General features: G+C 41.1%; 1 protein-coding gene across 1 annotated transcript in view; it reads right to left on the bottom strand.

Annotated features, from left to right (window-relative positions):
• Window positions 1-289: 289 nt before the first annotated feature.
• Window positions 290-16,022, bottom strand: part of RBL1 (retinoblastoma-like 1) — a 16,494-nt gene continuing 761 nt past the window's right edge. The window contains exons 2-21 of the mRNA XM_010017079.1: window positions 15,554-15,754; window positions 14,808-14,872; window positions 14,586-14,714; window positions 14,318-14,478; window positions 13,529-13,578; window positions 12,111-12,297; window positions 11,357-11,523; window positions 10,537-10,649; window positions 9,875-9,978; window positions 9,191-9,328; window positions 8,562-8,726; window positions 8,236-8,371; window positions 6,950-7,216; window positions 5,890-6,014; window positions 4,089-4,265; window positions 3,411-3,482; window positions 3,144-3,228; window positions 1,302-1,468; window positions 712-876; window positions 290-460 (exon numbers count right to left, since the gene is read on the bottom strand). Coding sequence (XP_010015381.1) covers window positions 290-460; window positions 712-876; window positions 1,302-1,468; window positions 3,144-3,228; window positions 3,411-3,482; window positions 4,089-4,265; window positions 5,890-6,014; window positions 6,950-7,216; window positions 8,236-8,371; window positions 8,562-8,726; window positions 9,191-9,328; window positions 9,875-9,978; window positions 10,537-10,649; window positions 11,357-11,523; window positions 12,111-12,297; window positions 13,529-13,578; window positions 14,318-14,478; window positions 14,586-14,714; window positions 14,808-14,872; window positions 15,554-15,754 — 2,845 coding nt within the window. The remainder of the gene's footprint in view (window positions 461-711; window positions 877-1,301; window positions 1,469-3,143; window positions 3,229-3,410; window positions 3,483-4,088; window positions 4,266-5,889; window positions 6,015-6,949; window positions 7,217-8,235; window positions 8,372-8,561; window positions 8,727-9,190; window positions 9,329-9,874; window positions 9,979-10,536; window positions 10,650-11,356; window positions 11,524-12,110; window positions 12,298-13,528; window positions 13,579-14,317; window positions 14,479-14,585; window positions 14,715-14,807; window positions 14,873-15,553; window positions 15,755-16,022) is intronic.

Below are 16,022 nucleotides of genomic sequence, written 5' to 3'. Positions count from 1 at the left end.
GCTGAGTTACACTCAGAACTTACGAAGCTCCAAAATTAGGCTGGAGAACATCCAATATGGCTTTCTACACCTCACTCTTCTGCTAAAACAGCTCAAACAGAGTAACCTGGAGCACAGCTGTCATTCTCTGGCATTCACTACTTAACCCTTGCTTTTTGCATCCTGTGGAAGTCTGGTACAAGTTCAAAGTTAAAGAAACTTGGCAGTTGTCTGTATAAAAAAGCAAGAACTAAATAGCATGACAGCTGTATCTGACTCCATAGCTTCTAGATCCTGCAGAAAACCAGGTTTAGTGATTTGCTCTTTCACTGACAACATCTTGGAGACGTTTGAGTAGAACATCATCATTCTCCTGGCAGAGTCGCTTCGTCGGAGATTCAGTGTCACTGTCAATCGTTATTGCTCGCTTCTTACTCCTGTGTTCACCTTGTTTTATCATATTGTTGATGTCCTTCAAACTCTGCAATCAGGATTAAAAAAAACCATGAGTTACTACAACTCCATTTCCAACTTACTCTGGTTTTCAGAAGAACAAAGAGTTCTCCTGAACCTCTTTGCTGAGCGCATGATGGATCTACAGAAAGAATTCTACTCTTCACTGCAAACTGAGGGACTTGTTCAATGAAGCCTCACTGTGTTAGAACACATCCTAATTAGGAGACTAATTAATCCTTCCTCAGACTGACCCTTTTCAACTTCTTTGCTCTCTACCTTAGAAGGGCTCCCACTAAATTTATACAGGAGTGCAGATCGAGGTGTCAAGCACGAGCCGTTCTTGTGGGGTGAAACATAAACTGCATGCTGATGAGAGATGCGGCGAGGAGACACTGTCTGCTGCCTGATGTTGGGGAATGGAGACAAAGGAGGGGCTTCCATCTGCAAGAGAGGACACATTTGGATAGGAGCTGAATCTGAAGATATTTTAAGAGCAGTAACTTCACAGAAGGAAAGATTAATAAGCTTTCAGGTCTTCTTTAGAAGATTTTAGCCCGTAACAGTTGAAGAACAGATCAAGTATCCACCAAACAACAGAGCAAATTTGGTTTCCAAATGCATTACAGAGATGCAACACAGGCACTTGAGCAAATGGGTGTTGCATCAATATAAAGAACCTGACACTGGGTTGTAAACAAAGCTGCATCTGCATCTGTCCTCTTGAAATGCTGCTTAAGCAGCTCCTCATACCACACCTTCACAACCACACCAGGTGAATAACAGAGAAAAATGACTGACATGTTTAATCAGGAATTACTCTGTGTCTGATCATTTGATAGAGAAAAATTCCAAAATGCTTTACTTACTACATGGTCCTGGTTTGTGATAGTGTACTTCAGTGCAAATGATTTTACTCTTTCTACATAGACTGCATTGTAAAACTTAATGAGATCTCCTCTCTCCTCTGTTCCCGACTCACTGGAGCTCTCTGCTGTGGATCGTCCCGAGGAACTGCCAGTTTTCACAGACAAGTCTAACAATAAGAGAGACCTTCAGATTTCAGACACAGCATAAGCAAAGTGGGTGCTTCACATTCAAATTTACATTATCCAATTGACAAGAACTCATCCATAAATTCACTAGTTAACAAGGTGAATTAGAGGTGTGCTTCAGACAGAAGCAGGGTGTGCTGCACGTGGTTATGAACATTAGGAGCTGTAGCAAAAAGTTGTAGCACAATTGACCCTTTTTCCTATGCTTATTCTGGGGAGTGGTACAAAGCCATTTATTGCTCTCAAAACTGACTATGAAGCAGTCTGATAACTCCCAGCTTTTAGCTTCTGTGGAAGTTTCTAGTGATCAGTTGGCAAAGAACAGCTTAGTGCTCAACTTGGGTCTGTTGCAAGGAAGCCACACCACCATTTGTTCTGGTGTGTTACAAAATAGCTGTTTGGTGGAAAAAGCTGCAGCCACACAGCAAGTGTATTCCTGTTAATGTTCTCCCTCCCCTAATTAAGCCAGAACGCAGGCTTCTTCCATCCTCTGTAGTGTTTACTGCAAAGCAAAAAAAGGGCAACACAGAATAAAGCCTCTTGCAATCAGTGCATTATGACAGACATCAAAAGCTTCAGCTGATATCCGTACACGCAGCTCCTTACTGTGTCAGTCTTGTGTCACAACACATGTTCCTGTAAACTGGTGTCAGAAGAGTGGGAGTTAATACTAGATGAAGGAGACACAAATCTATTAACTGAAGAAAAAGTCTGGCAGGAAAAGCAACTCAAGATCTTTGTAACCAAGTAGGTTTGTCTGGCAAAGCACTGGAGCCCAGTCCCACTTCAGATGCTCTATGGCATCCACGACCCACGAACTGTGGAGCTGCGGAACCTACAGGAGCTCAGCTCTCTCCTGGACCCTGGTGGAACCCTCAAAAGGCATTTAAAAAGTGGTTCTAATACTTGTTCAAGCAGATGAATCCCACTCCCACAGTGGGTGTTCTCCAGATGGAAGAGTCTTCTACATTTCTGCACGTCCTGGCTGCAGATCTCTGCTCATGGCTTCACACATGGGCTTGTGATCTCCCAGTTTCCTGACACGTCAGTAAAAACAAGCATGGCACAATTTTCATGCTTTTCTCAAATGCTCTTATCCCTTTTCTCCTCTAACCAAGAGCAAAGAAAACATCAACTGTTTTAAAGAAACCTGAATATAAGAAAATGGTGGTCTGAGAGAGTCACCATTGTTATTTTCTGAAACAAGTTCTCCCTATTTAAGCCTTCAGGATAGGTGAGGTCAAGAAAAAAACCCTGTCAGAATATTCCAGGTGCTCTTAATCTTTGTTAACCAGTTGCTGTCCAAGAAGACTCACAGAATGGTCTGAGTTGGAAGGGACCTTAAAGATCATCCAGTTCCAGTAAAATCCAAGAACAACTGCACTGTCACTGACAAAAGAGAAACATTTCAACCTTGAGCAACCAAATTTAAGGAAACAAAATGAAACTTTTTTTTCCAACTAGGAAGCATATTTCATGTATGTAACACATAGAAGGGCTACTGACAAGATGGTTTCTTTTCAAACAATACATTTGGTTTGCTTTAATACATTTAAAACTGTAAAACTTGATTCATTTCCCCATTATTGACAGTTTAGGTCTTTAAAAGCCCACAGGTACACTTTCAGAAACAGCAGATGACTTTGCTGTACCTACCTTCTGTCATCTCCACATCTTGGTTTGTATTTTTCTCCAACGGGCCATCGGCAGAAATATTTCTCAACAAGACACTCCTATAAACCTGCAGGACGTCAGGGAAAAACACTCTTGTCAAGGAAAACAAGGAAGCCAGAAAACTAGGTGAAATCCGTCTGAATGACAATGGATATAACACTGAAGAGGATTTGACTTTTCCCTTAACAGCATCATCTAAAAAGCCACATCTGAGCTTTCTACAAAGGCAAGGCAATACTATTCACTTACATGGCTGTTGGCCTGGGGCTGATTTCTGTAACTTTTCATGATGTCCTGAAACGTTCGTTCCTCTTTGGTTACCTGGAAAAGAAGGGGCTGTTGAAGACCAAATGCAGCAGCAAGTTCGGTTCAGTCTATTCAATTCATTTCCCTTTCTACAGGTTTTCCTGAGTATTACTTTAAATACATAATTTTAAAACTTGGTTCTGGTGGTAAAAATATGAAAACACAAGTATTTTTCTTGTTCAGGCACTCCTTGTTAGCTACTAAAATTTTCTGTTGCTTATGACGCATAGGAATTATTCATTATCTGACTTTACTACTGACACTAAAAAATAAAGGAATAAACTGTAATGGGGTTTATTGTTCAGACTACATAGATCATGAAGATGACAAATAGGATAGAAAACACAAATATGGGGGAATGAGACCACACACCACGTGTCCTGACCAGTGCTCAGGAAAAGAAAAATCCTCTCTTAACCAACTGGCTAGTTGATGGGAACTTTTAAGATTTATGCAAGACAAGGTAAAAAATACACTGGGATTCATCCACTTCTTAGAAAGATTTTTCTTTTCCCTCCAGTCATGTGACGTAAATAAAACCATCAAAACTGTAAACTGGGAAAACAATTTACATTTTCAATTGACATAAAATACCCTGAATTTCCTAAAACTACATGTCACCTTTGCCATGATATAAAAGGCACAGAGGAGGAGCTGGTCCAAATGTCTGTCCTTCATGAGATCAGCACAGTGCACCAATGTGAATTCAAAGCATGTCCAGATCTTCCTGCGCAGGTCATTGGAAACATCCAGTTTTAAGCACAGGTCACGCAAGCGCACACTTGCCAGATGATAAACCTGGAAGACACACAGAAACAAGTGAAGCCAAAGCAACTTAACCTAGCCTGCAAGAGTGATCTCCTCAAAGTAGAGCTGTTCTATATTTGAATAGTCATTTCTGCAAAATTCCTCCCTTTGCCCAGGACAACGTCTTCCAAGACTAAGTGTTCAGACGTTGGATCTCCAACACGCATAGGAAATCCGCTTAAAAACATTTTGATTATAGCTTCTTACACCTCACTCACTGTAATGGAACTCTTCATCAAGCACAAAGAAGGGACACACTTTAATTATGATTAAGCATAATCTCAGATTAGCAAGATAACCAATTTTTTTTCCCCTTTTGATTACCAAAGATCTGTCTCAAAACCTAAGATAACTGTCAAGTGCAACACAAGCCTCTTCTACGTATTCCAGAAGCTCTTGCTTCATGGATAGAAATCAGGCACATTCTTTATGTTAGAAAGCAGAAAGAATTCATCGCCTTTTCACTTGCTCTACTGAATTTTCCAAGAAAGGAAAGTAGGGAAGAACTATAATTTTGAATATAATGATCATTGTAAAGAGAAGGTCAACATTTAAAGACAAATTTAAGTGAAGATTTTAGTTCCCCTTCATAACTAAGAGGAATACATTGCCTACCACATGGCTGGTCAGAAACACAGCTGCAGCTGAAGTACTCCCCAGCTGAGCAAAGTTAATCAATTCTTAATCCATTCTTAGAGAGAAGCTGTTACTAGCAGCATTAAAGAACCACTAGTTCAGACACAGGATGTGGCTTACAAGTGTTTACAGGAGTCAGTTGCTGTATTAAAATTTGCCTTAAAGATTGTTCAATGTAGAGTTCTCTAGGATGACAATACAGATATCCTAAAAGGGGGAAAACCTCTAAAAATAACATCTCTAGTAAGAAAACAACAGCAAAAAATAGGTTTACTAATATTTTTGAGAGATCAGTTTAGGTGTTTATTCTTTGCAGACATTTACGCAGTTACCCCTGCCTCCTCCAAAGAGCCCTCACACACTCCACATCGGAAATGAAAGCTACTAGAAACAAGTAATGTGAAGTTACTCTGAAGCACACCCAGTTCTTACCTTACCCCTTAAATCCTTCATTATTTCAAGAAGTTCCTTCTTTCTGGAAACTTCTGGATAGTATGTAATTCACCACTGCCTTCTGAGGCCACATACCAGCAGGATCAGCATTACTGGGGAGGCCTCAAAAACTGCAAATGAGAATCTCCAGGCGCAGGACTCCAAACAGTGCAGTTTTGAACGAGCAAGACACAGGAGAATACTCTCATTTCTGATATGTCTGCCCCGTTAAAGTGTGGGAGACAGTAAAAACAAACAAGAGAAGTAAAAATAACTGATATTTCTTAGATAGTTACTTATAGAAGCTGCTAAGAAAAAAAAACAACACCCCAAACAAACCATGAAACATCTCATGGGCAGGGGGAAAACTGAATTCTCTGCAACACTTGACAACATCTTTTCCCTTCTCCTCCCAGGTATCTAAGAACTGCTCACACCAAAGGAAAGGTACATGAAGACTGAAAGGTCATGAAAACTGCATAGGGAGGCAAGTTTCAGCATGGCCACGAGCAGCAGCAAAGTGTGACTTCCTCATGAAGACACCTACCTTTCTGTAGAACAGTGCCAAGGATCCTGTTTTCTTTGGTTTGTTTCCTGATGACAGATGCACTTCATGTGCTTGGGTCCCCTGAGGGTGGCAGGGAGCTTGTGCCTCTGTCTTACATGGCTGACCTAAATTCATCAAAATGGGTATCAATGTGATTCCACCCATGTCATTTGCAATACCTGGAGGTGATACATCCGGAAATAAACCATTTGCTCTCCTCATGCTGCACAGTTAAACTGCAAATCATGTATTCCTGCATGAACATTTCACACTGAAGACACCTCATCTTTCTCTACTGGATGCTAAAAAGACTCTTTGCCCCTCAGTCTTCAGAAATGATTAAACTTACATTTCTGGTAATGATTAAAGGAAGAACATGAATGTGAACAATCATTTCTAAAACTATCTGGAAGCACAAAGTTCACAAGAATTGGCAATTTCTCTAGCCACTCTTCTAGGGGAGGTGAGCATTCCCTTCCTTTTTTTTTGGCATTACCCTGCAAACTTGACAGCACACGGTATACAGCCCTGATTCAGAAATTCCAGAGCATTTCAGATTATAATAGACAAAAGGTAAACCAAACAATAGTAAATCATCTTTGGGGCCGAGAATCAAAGCACCGCTTAGTCTGTGGTGAGGTGTAACTGGAAGGAGCAAGAACTCTCCAGCTTTGTTCACCAGGCGGAGCCCTCTGGATGCTTGTCAGATGTCTCCACGGGAGGAGATGTCAGTATGAGCTTGAGCTTTTTTTTGGATAATGTGATACATGTTCTTTTAAAAACAGAAAAAGCAATACATGTTCAAGATGCATGGTTGGTCTAAGCAGATCTTGAGAACAAGTGAAATACAGAGCCATAGGATCACAGAATCATTAGGGTTGGAAGTGACCTTAAAGACCATGTAGTTCCAACCCCCTGCCATGGGCCACCTTCCACAAGACCAGGTTACTCAAAGCCCCAGCCAACCTGGCCTTGAACACTTAATCTAGTAGAGATTAGAACACTTAATCTAGACTTAAACTAGTATCTAGTAGAGAAGACAAATAGGAAGAATTTATACCATGCAGTGGAATGGTGACCTTCTGTCCTGTTTTTCCTGGTACTGTAGCTGTGGTCATGGTCAGCACTGTCTGGCCAGGAGAAGCTGACATATTTTCAGCAGCAATGCTTGATGCTGGAGCAATTGTCAACTTAGTTCCCTCGGTTAAAACTTTTTCCATCTGCATTTCTTTGGGGGTGTCATCTCCAAAGAGCCTTCTCTTTGCACTTCCAGCCATGGGAGAACTGTAGCGCTCATGAACAGAGATGGGGGACAATGGCTGCATGTCTGGCACACAGAGGAGAAACAGAAAACAAAACATAAGAGCAGCATCTTAACAGGAATGCTTCTCCAGAGGAGGAAAGGCTAACCTTCAAACTACTTCTAGTGATTGTTCTCCCCTATTCCTGGGTGATATGAACAAGACCTATAGTTTATAACTGTCTCCTTTTATTTTATGGTCATCCCAGACAGCTCAGTTCCACAATCAGGTGCCACATGGAAGACAAGAGTAACCAAGCTAACTTGCAGAGATCAAGGACACACGGGATTAGATATTTACTCCAGTATGCTTAGCAGATTAGCAATATTTTTAAGTGCTATTCCTCTGACCACATTCCTCTACAGGAACACTGACCACATTGCTGGGATATACTGTCTTCTGTATACGTTTGGGTTTTTAAACTCTCTCTAAACTAACCCCAGTCAGAAGCCTCCACCCTCATTCACTCCAGTGGATCACTTCCAGTCAGACTGAAGCATGCTTCCACTCCTCCAGCTTTTTCCATCCCTGCTGAAGCCTGCTAGCTGCTCACAAGGATACCTACCAGTGACACCACTTTCTTATTTCGCATGAAGCAGAAACCTTCTGGATATCTGGCTAAGACTAATGGGAGACCTTACTTCTAACTCTGCCAGGATGGTTTTCTTGGTACTGGGGGCAAATAAACATTTCCAAAACGCAACATGTTCTTCACAGAGAACAAAAAAATCCCGGGAAAAATCTGAATAGCAAAGGACAAGCAGCAATCTGATGGCAACCCACACAAGAGTAAGGTAACCTTTGCACCAAAACAGCAGCAAAACCTGCTCCAGTTCAGAAGTGAAGCATGATCACCAATGTCTGCTGCCAGCAAGACACTGCAATGGTCTGACCAGATGCAGCCAGGCTTTCCTTTGATCGAAGAGGCTTCACTATTCTGACTGCTTAATTCAGATTCAAGATGGCTTCTTGCAATTATAAAGAAGTCTAAACCTCCTCCCCTCAAATTCACACACTCAAATTGTATCAGAAATCCTGAACATACCCCGTCTTAGACTCCCACCAAGATCTGTCCGAACCTCTTTTACTCGAGGATGAACTATAGGAGATATTGGCATCATAGGCAAATGCCCAAACCCGCTTCCTCCGTTGCTTGTTTCAAAGTTACTGGGAAATATTACCTGAGAAATAAAAAATGTCAGTGTAAGATAACAAAGAGATTCTTCCTTCCTTTGATCCCCTTCTTTGTGCCAATCTGTTCAGAGAAGTTTTTCTCATTTGAGAAACTGTCTCATTTGAACAGTTCTCTGTATAAAACAACAGTAAGAAAAGAGCATGAGTTTCCTAATAAAAGGAGAATAGGTAACATACTTCTTCACAGGTTGGGACCTTGTTATCCGAGGCCTGGAGAGCGTTCCAGAGTGCTGAGTCCCGAGTCCAAGCAAGGCTCTCAAGAATTTGTTCCTCAATGCTGTTGAGGTGCTTCACCATGTCCCTGGAAAGCCCTTCCTCAGACCGAATCAGAACTTCAATTACCTAATGGTAATAAGACAATGAAAGTCATAGTGTTCGTCCTTAACACTCTCAAATCCTTATTTGTTTCTGAATACTGTTTGAAACTTCTCTTTAATGAATGCTCCAGCCTCTTCCTCACCTCTTAATCTTCCCAACCCTCTTCTGATGGTTTTAACCCGCTTCCCAAACTCAATCCAAGAGCTGGAAATGGACAGATGTCTCATCAATGCAGAATAACCCACTCCCAGAAGGTTTTCTTAAGGCACTGTCTCACACTGCTAAGCATGCACAGAACAAAAGCAGTAAACACCCACAGTACTCACCCAGCATGTGCAGCAGACCTAGGAAGATACAAACAGACATATCCCCTTAGGCTGTATGTGAGAACACCAATATTAAAGCTTTCCTTCCTTTCAAACAAGCAGCCCATAACAAAAAGGGTTCAAACCCACCGTCCTTACAGTCCTAAGACAGTATTTATTTACCTTATAGAAATAGAATGGCCTGAGGTCAAGAACTTCAATGATCCAGGGGAAGGTTCGAGGTGAGCTATATGCAAAAAGCACAATCTCCAAGCAGCATGCCATGAGAGAGCGATGAAAGACATCTTGTTCCAAGAGAGCCTGAGGAGATTACAGAAAATGTCAGTGATCTGAGATTTGGGAAATGGAAGTTTGAGTTTCGTGGCACTAATATGACACATCTTAATGCTGGAGAGAAGAGCTACTTCTTCCTCCTACCTTCCACAACCTCCTCTTTTTACAAGGAAGTTCAGAATGGCAAAGACTAAAGACCAAAACCATCAGGTTTTTCATACTATGGGCAAATGATCTGGCCTCCTTATTGTGAGTCACAAAGCAGAGCAAAAGCATTGCTATCTAACAAGAAGTACACCTATTTTTAATTGGATAAAGAAGAGAACAAAAGTTATGTCTCCAGAAAGTAGCAATTCCAGTAGGCAATAAAAACTAAGATGGTTATGCCAGAACTATACCATTTTTAATAGCAATAAAAACTACATTTAGGTACCTCCATATATTCCCTTTCTAACACTAACAATACACTCAAACTGCTTTCCTGCAGACTGCTCTGTTCTGGAACTGTCTGAGGATAACCCCCCAGAGAGGGTTATAAAAAGCGTTCTCCTGTTTTGCCAGTTCTTCACTTACAGTCAGATCCTTCCCGTGTAGTCTTCGTGTTTCTTGCACCATTATAGTCTCCAAGATTTTATAGTACAAGATCTCTGCCAGCATTAATCTGTTTACAGCAAAATCTGAAATTTAAACCCAACAGAGATGAAGCCCAATGCTGTTTGCACAAGTGGTCTTAAGACTAAACTGACCTTCTACTTGTTCTCTAAGAAAATAGTGCACGTGTACGTATGTACAGACTGCAAATCAAAGAAGTACGGTTAGAAATCCACTAGTGACAAGAACAGCATGAAATTCTAAAGTGTTTTAAAGGAGTATGTATTTCAGTATTTCTAGTGATGTAATTTTGCAGACCGTTGCAATAATAGTTTTCTTATTCACACTCCATTTCCTTTACATTTGAATCTAAGAAGAATGCAAGTTTACAGTGTTTAAGAGCTGACGTAGTTTCAGTGCTCCCTTCATTATCCCATTCTGATCTGCAACCTTGGGTTTACTCTGTAATAAGTTTTTATTCTTTAAAGTGTTCTGTTTGACAGCATCAGTCTTCTGTTTGCATATGTTCTGGGTTAAAAACAGCTCCACTGTATTAAATACTTCAGTGATAATATATATATATATTCACCTCATTTGCCCTGATTTACTATTCAGAAACATCCCAAAGCATTTCACGTCCATACCTATATGTGATCCTGGTTGTTCATCTGTTGATTGAGTGTAGCTGCAACAGAACTTCTCACCTATTTCTTTCACTCTGCTCATAATGCTTTCCATAGGGCTGCGTGCACAAGACCTGAAGCAAAACACAAAGAGAAAAGCCTTTTTTGTATAAATAAACATCCAGTTTCAAACAACCCTCAAAACCCAACAACAACAAAAATTACCACCCAAAGAAAAAGAAGCAAAGCTGCTTATACTGAGCTTTCCCATAGAGAACAAAACATACAGGAATATTGTTTCCTTTTTTCCTTTCCTAATAGAGCTGAGAGGCTATATTGATTTTGGAACAAATGCAGGAGAAAGCAAAAGCTCAGGAGAAGAAAACATGTCTGCTAGGAGCAAGGTGGTAGGATGTTACAACAGGCAAGCACACATATCCCAACTCTTTAAGGCAAAGACTTAGGCTTGCTGACTAACATTACCGTCATCCCCAAAACGTCTGCCAGCAGTTACCGTATCTTTTAATTGAGCTATACTTGGTTTAAATTTAAACAAACAAACAAGTGTTTGGATTTCAAGCAAACAGCTAAATTAGCATTAGCAAATGTTGAAGCTACATTAATACATTAGAGGTGACAAACTGGACAGGGGGTGCGTTCAGCTCCCCTCCAGAAGATGAGATTATCTACAAAACAGAAGATTGCTCAACAAGAAATACAGAAATACAGACAAAAATGTTCTGCACCACACAAAAAAAGCCAAATTTGAGCAAGAAAGCTATCACAGGCATGAAAAGATGAGTCTCCGTTGCATGAGAGCAGCTGCAGTGGATGTACTTACTCAAAAATAGCTACGAGTTGTTCACTGGGTGCATTTTTCAATCCAGCCACAATGCTCTGCAACCGGCTCACGCTTTGTGTTGCTGAAGCAACAGGAGTGATGACAGCTTCCTTTTCTCGTAGGTATCTTCTTCCAGTCAGGGGAGTTGAAGGTGCAAATGACCTTTTCTGTCAGAGAAATATAATAAATAAAATCAGCCAACAGAACTGTTTCAAAAACCTTTCCAAAGAGCATCTCACTAGTATGCTAAATTTAACTCAGAGGAGTTTTGTTTGGTTGTTGTTTTTTTGTTGGTTTTGGGGAGTTTTTAAAGTAAAATATAGGAAAATGAGACTTTAAATCTTAAAGCCTGTAAATTCCACATTGGCACAGGGTGCCCAGAGAAGCTGTAGCTGCCCCATCCCTGGCAGTGTTCAAGGCCAGGTTGGACACCGGGGCTTGGAGCAACCTGCTCTAGTGGAAGGTGTCCCTGCCTGTGGCAGGGGTTGGAACTGGATGAGCTTTAAGGTCCCTTCCAACACAAACCATTCTATGATCCTGTTTAAGGAGTAGTTATTTACTAAATCCCACAGGAAAGCAGCATCACCATTCCACCTCAGCAAGACAGCATCCACTGAAGCCTGCAAATAGCATTCATCATATTCCTCTCAGGAACAAGAGAAATTCCAAGTGCCCTCAAAGATTCAGACAGCGTATGAGGATAAAAATACTTGAAGGAGTACTTCCAGTGAGATCAACAGGTTAAACAAATCACCTTTTCAAAATGCTGCTGGAGATGACTCTCCACATGAGCTCGTGCTGCTGTTTTCCCTACTGGCACATCTACAGGGAATTTTCGAGGTGTCCCAATTTCTTCTTCAGCATCAGCACCGAGGAAAACCCTCTCATCGAAGTCACCCACTGTCAGCACATACTCTTCATACTCTTTATTCAGTGCTTTGCTGAAAGAGAAGTCCAGGGTTTATATCAAAGTTTAAACTGCTGAAAACAAAAAGGTGCCAGTGAAGATAAGGTACAAAACTGAAACCAACGTGTGTTCAAAGCATTGAATGATTTCAGCAGCAGTGAACAACAAAACTTCACTACCCGGCACAACCTGCATGCAAACCAAGTTTGGACAAAGAAAGAGAGAGGCTTCCATGCTTCCTTTAGACATCAAGCTACTTAGGAAAGAACAGGGACTACTCTATCCTTCCACACCACTATATTATTGAAGTAATACTATCAATTTTTAAGTAGAAATACTAAGAAGTTTCACTGCTTCAAACAGATCACAGCAACACTATTTTATATCTACATTTGAGTGTTATCTACGTTGTTAAAAACAACCGAGTCTTCACTCAAAACTCTCAAAGCAAACCAACACTCACCCTGCCAAACCAACTTCTTAGGTATTTTTGGAAAAGAAGGAAAAAAAGATACCTTCAAGGGATACAGAAAAAGCAGCTGCTGCTCATATTCTGCATTTAAATTCGTTTTCAGAAATGAATTTGAAAGGTTTCTGAAAGAATTACAGTCACCTCCCACAGAAACGCTCTGCCTCTTTTTTGTGGTTTTGTGATTGTTGCTTCCTTTTCTTTTGAGTACTTTAGTTACATTCACAGATTTATACACTCAATTGGAGACTGACACAGGAATCTAAAGACTTCCCTACTCAGGTATTTGAGGTGTGTATGGAAACATATCCAGAATTTCTGAGGTAAAGTTTTGATTTGCATTAGATTACTCAAAGGTTACACCTGCCAGAAAATAAGGGCAAGCACCATAAAACCTGACATTAAGGAAGAACTCCATAGCTGACATTTGACACATCTCAGATCCACAAATAATTTCAGCCAAATAACAGTTCTGGCTGTCAAATAATTAAAAAACATTAGCTATGCTAAGGTACAGGAAAACCTGTATTATAGAAATCCCAGCCTGGTTTGGGTTGGAAAGGACCTTAAATCTCATCCAGCTCCAACCCCCTGCCATAGGCAGGGACACTTTCCACTAGAGCAGGTTGCTCCAAGCCCCTGTGTCCAACCTGGCCTTGAACACTGCCAGGGATGGGGCAGCCACAGCTTCTCTGGGCATCCTGTGCCAGCACCTCAGCACCCTCATAGTGAAGAATATCCTCCTAAGATCTCATCTAAATCTACCCCAAGATTCAGAACATAAGCTGTACCTTACCTATTTTCTGTGAAATTGCAAAGATCCAACAGACATTCTCCTTTTAAAATCTAAGAATAAAAAGCAGAAATATTTTACATAATGAAATCAAAACTGTTCCAGCTCTCACACTGTGAGGACCCAATAGTTTTAGCCAAAAAGGAAATAATACTTAGGAGCATAATGGGACTAGTTTTTTGCCTAGACCAAAGGACTACAATGCCATTAGCAAGACAAATAGATGAGGACAAAGCCCAATTCTAACCAAGCTCTTGATAAACTCACTCTTCAGAAACAGTGCAGCTTTTAACATCTGCTCCACTGGCAGGTTTGGGACTGACCTGATGAATGACTACACTGAAACTTCCAGAGAGCTTGGAAAAAACTGTCAGGACCAAAACCAGAGAGAATAACCCGTCCACTGCAACCTCAACCTCTTCCCACCACAGCATGTTGCTGAACTCAAGCAATAGAACTCAGAGTATCATGGCAGTTATTCCATAAAATCATTTCACAGCAAGATTACATTTTTGCCTGAACAAATCACTACTGACAATGCAGTTTCACACTGCCAAGACAGGAAATCAAAGATTCTTTGCTGACAGACAAAAGGCAAACCACAGGGAACTTTATGGCATGCATCATTAAGAGTAAATTCTGCTTCTGCTAAAATACATGCAAAGAAAACCTAGCCCAGCCTGAGTCCATTTGTCTATTAGTACATTTTCCTGCAGGACCCATAGGATTTAAATGGTTTTGAGATCATTCATCTGAGCACTACAGTGCATTATTAAAACTAGTAAGATGTACCTTCCTATCAAACAGTTTTGAAATGTATGGCTTAAAGTAGTGTTCCTTTATTCCTTTTGCTTCTACTAAAAGCCCATCATGCAGCTCACAGAGGGTGGCAATGATGCAAGGAGGATCTTCAGAGGCTTTGATCTCTGTTGTGCGGAAGCCCACAGGTAAACCTGAGAAAAAGGAGAAGGGGAAGAAAGACAATGGACCTTCAACTTCCTTTAAAAAGCACCAAGAGAACAAAGCATATTTGATTTTAAATAATGTGTCCTCACCATACCTTTGAATGATGGATTTAGCAAATCTCTTCTATTTGGACACAAAAGGGCATTTGCAAAAATCAGGTCCAAGCAGCACAGAAGCAAGTGATAGGAATTTACTAAATCATCTCCAATCATACGGAAATTACCTTTAAGAGACAGCACATCACGTCAAGCAATACAAGAGCAGCTCATAACTAAGAAGGTGTACAAACCATGCAGCTAAGAAAAGCAAGCCCTACCCTTGGTGTACACAAAGAGAGTCCAGCAGAAGTTGAAGAGATCTTTAACATTGCAGGGCATCCGCCTGTCAAGGAGGAAGAGGAGGGAGAAGACAATCTTCAGTTCCAGGAAGCTGGAGCTTGTTTTACAGTAAGAATTGCATTCCATTTCCTTGCTCAAGACAGAGCTGCTGCCTATCTCCATTCCACATCAGGCACAGTCTACGCTACATGTTCCTTATTGCAGCTTCCACTGACTGAGTCTCCTACCTCACTCCACAGAGCGCTGAGCATGGCATTCACAAGCCTCTGGCCTGTGATCCCGGACACATCATTTTGCTGCTGTCACACCTCTAACAGAGCCCTGCCACGGCCACTTTGGAACTTTACATCACTTTTTAAAGCACAGTCATAGAATCACAGACTGGTTTGGGTTGGAAGGGACTCTTAAAGCTCATCCAGTTCCAACCCCTGCCACGGGCAGGGACACCTTCCACTAGAGCAGGTTGCTCCAAGCCCCTGTGTCCAACCTGGCCTTGAACACTGCCAGGGATGGGGCAGCCACAGCTTCTCTGGGCATCCTGTGCCAGCGCCTCAGCACCCTCACAGGGAAGAACTTCTGCCTAATATTTAATCTGAATCACCCCTCTTTCAGTTTAAAGCCATTCCCCCTTCTTCTGTCCCTACAGACCCTTGTAAAAAGTCCCTCTCCAGATTTTCGTATTGAGTCCTTTACAAGGAAAAGTCACATGAAATCTCAAAAATACCTCTGTTTCCTGCTTCGCTGCGGTTTAGAAGTTTCTTCGTAAGGGTTTTGAAATACATCCAAAAATATTGGTTCAAACTTTTTGAAAATCACAGTTGACACTTCAAAATTCCTCTCCAGCCTCTCCACTCGCTCTCGGAATTCCTGTGGTAGATTTGACATGTCCATCCACTTCTTCATTTTGCTAAAAAACTGAATTAGACTTAAAAGAAAAAAGGAAAGTCTGCTTTATTTTGAGCTTTACCTAGCTTCCTTTATTCTAGTTAAAGGAAAAAGCCAAAATACAACATATTAGCTCCTTAAAAACTAATATGATTAATATACAGATTTACTATTTGGATAGACTCCCAAGCTGTATATATTGTAAGCTTTTCACCTCCTATCATGTTGTTTTTCTCCTAGACTCTCTTCAAGGCACAGGCATGGAACAACTGATTGTATTTGAAGGCTGCCAGCACAGCCGTGTCAGG

Source organism: Nestor notabilis, unplaced genomic scaffold (genome assembly GCF_000696875.1).
Source record: "Nestor notabilis isolate BGI_N333 unplaced genomic scaffold, ASM69687v1 scaffold26936, whole genome shotgun sequence".
Lineage (NCBI taxonomy): Eukaryota > Metazoa > Chordata > Aves > Psittaciformes > Psittacidae > Nestor > Nestor notabilis.
This window is presented reverse-complemented; position numbering and strand designations above follow the sequence as displayed.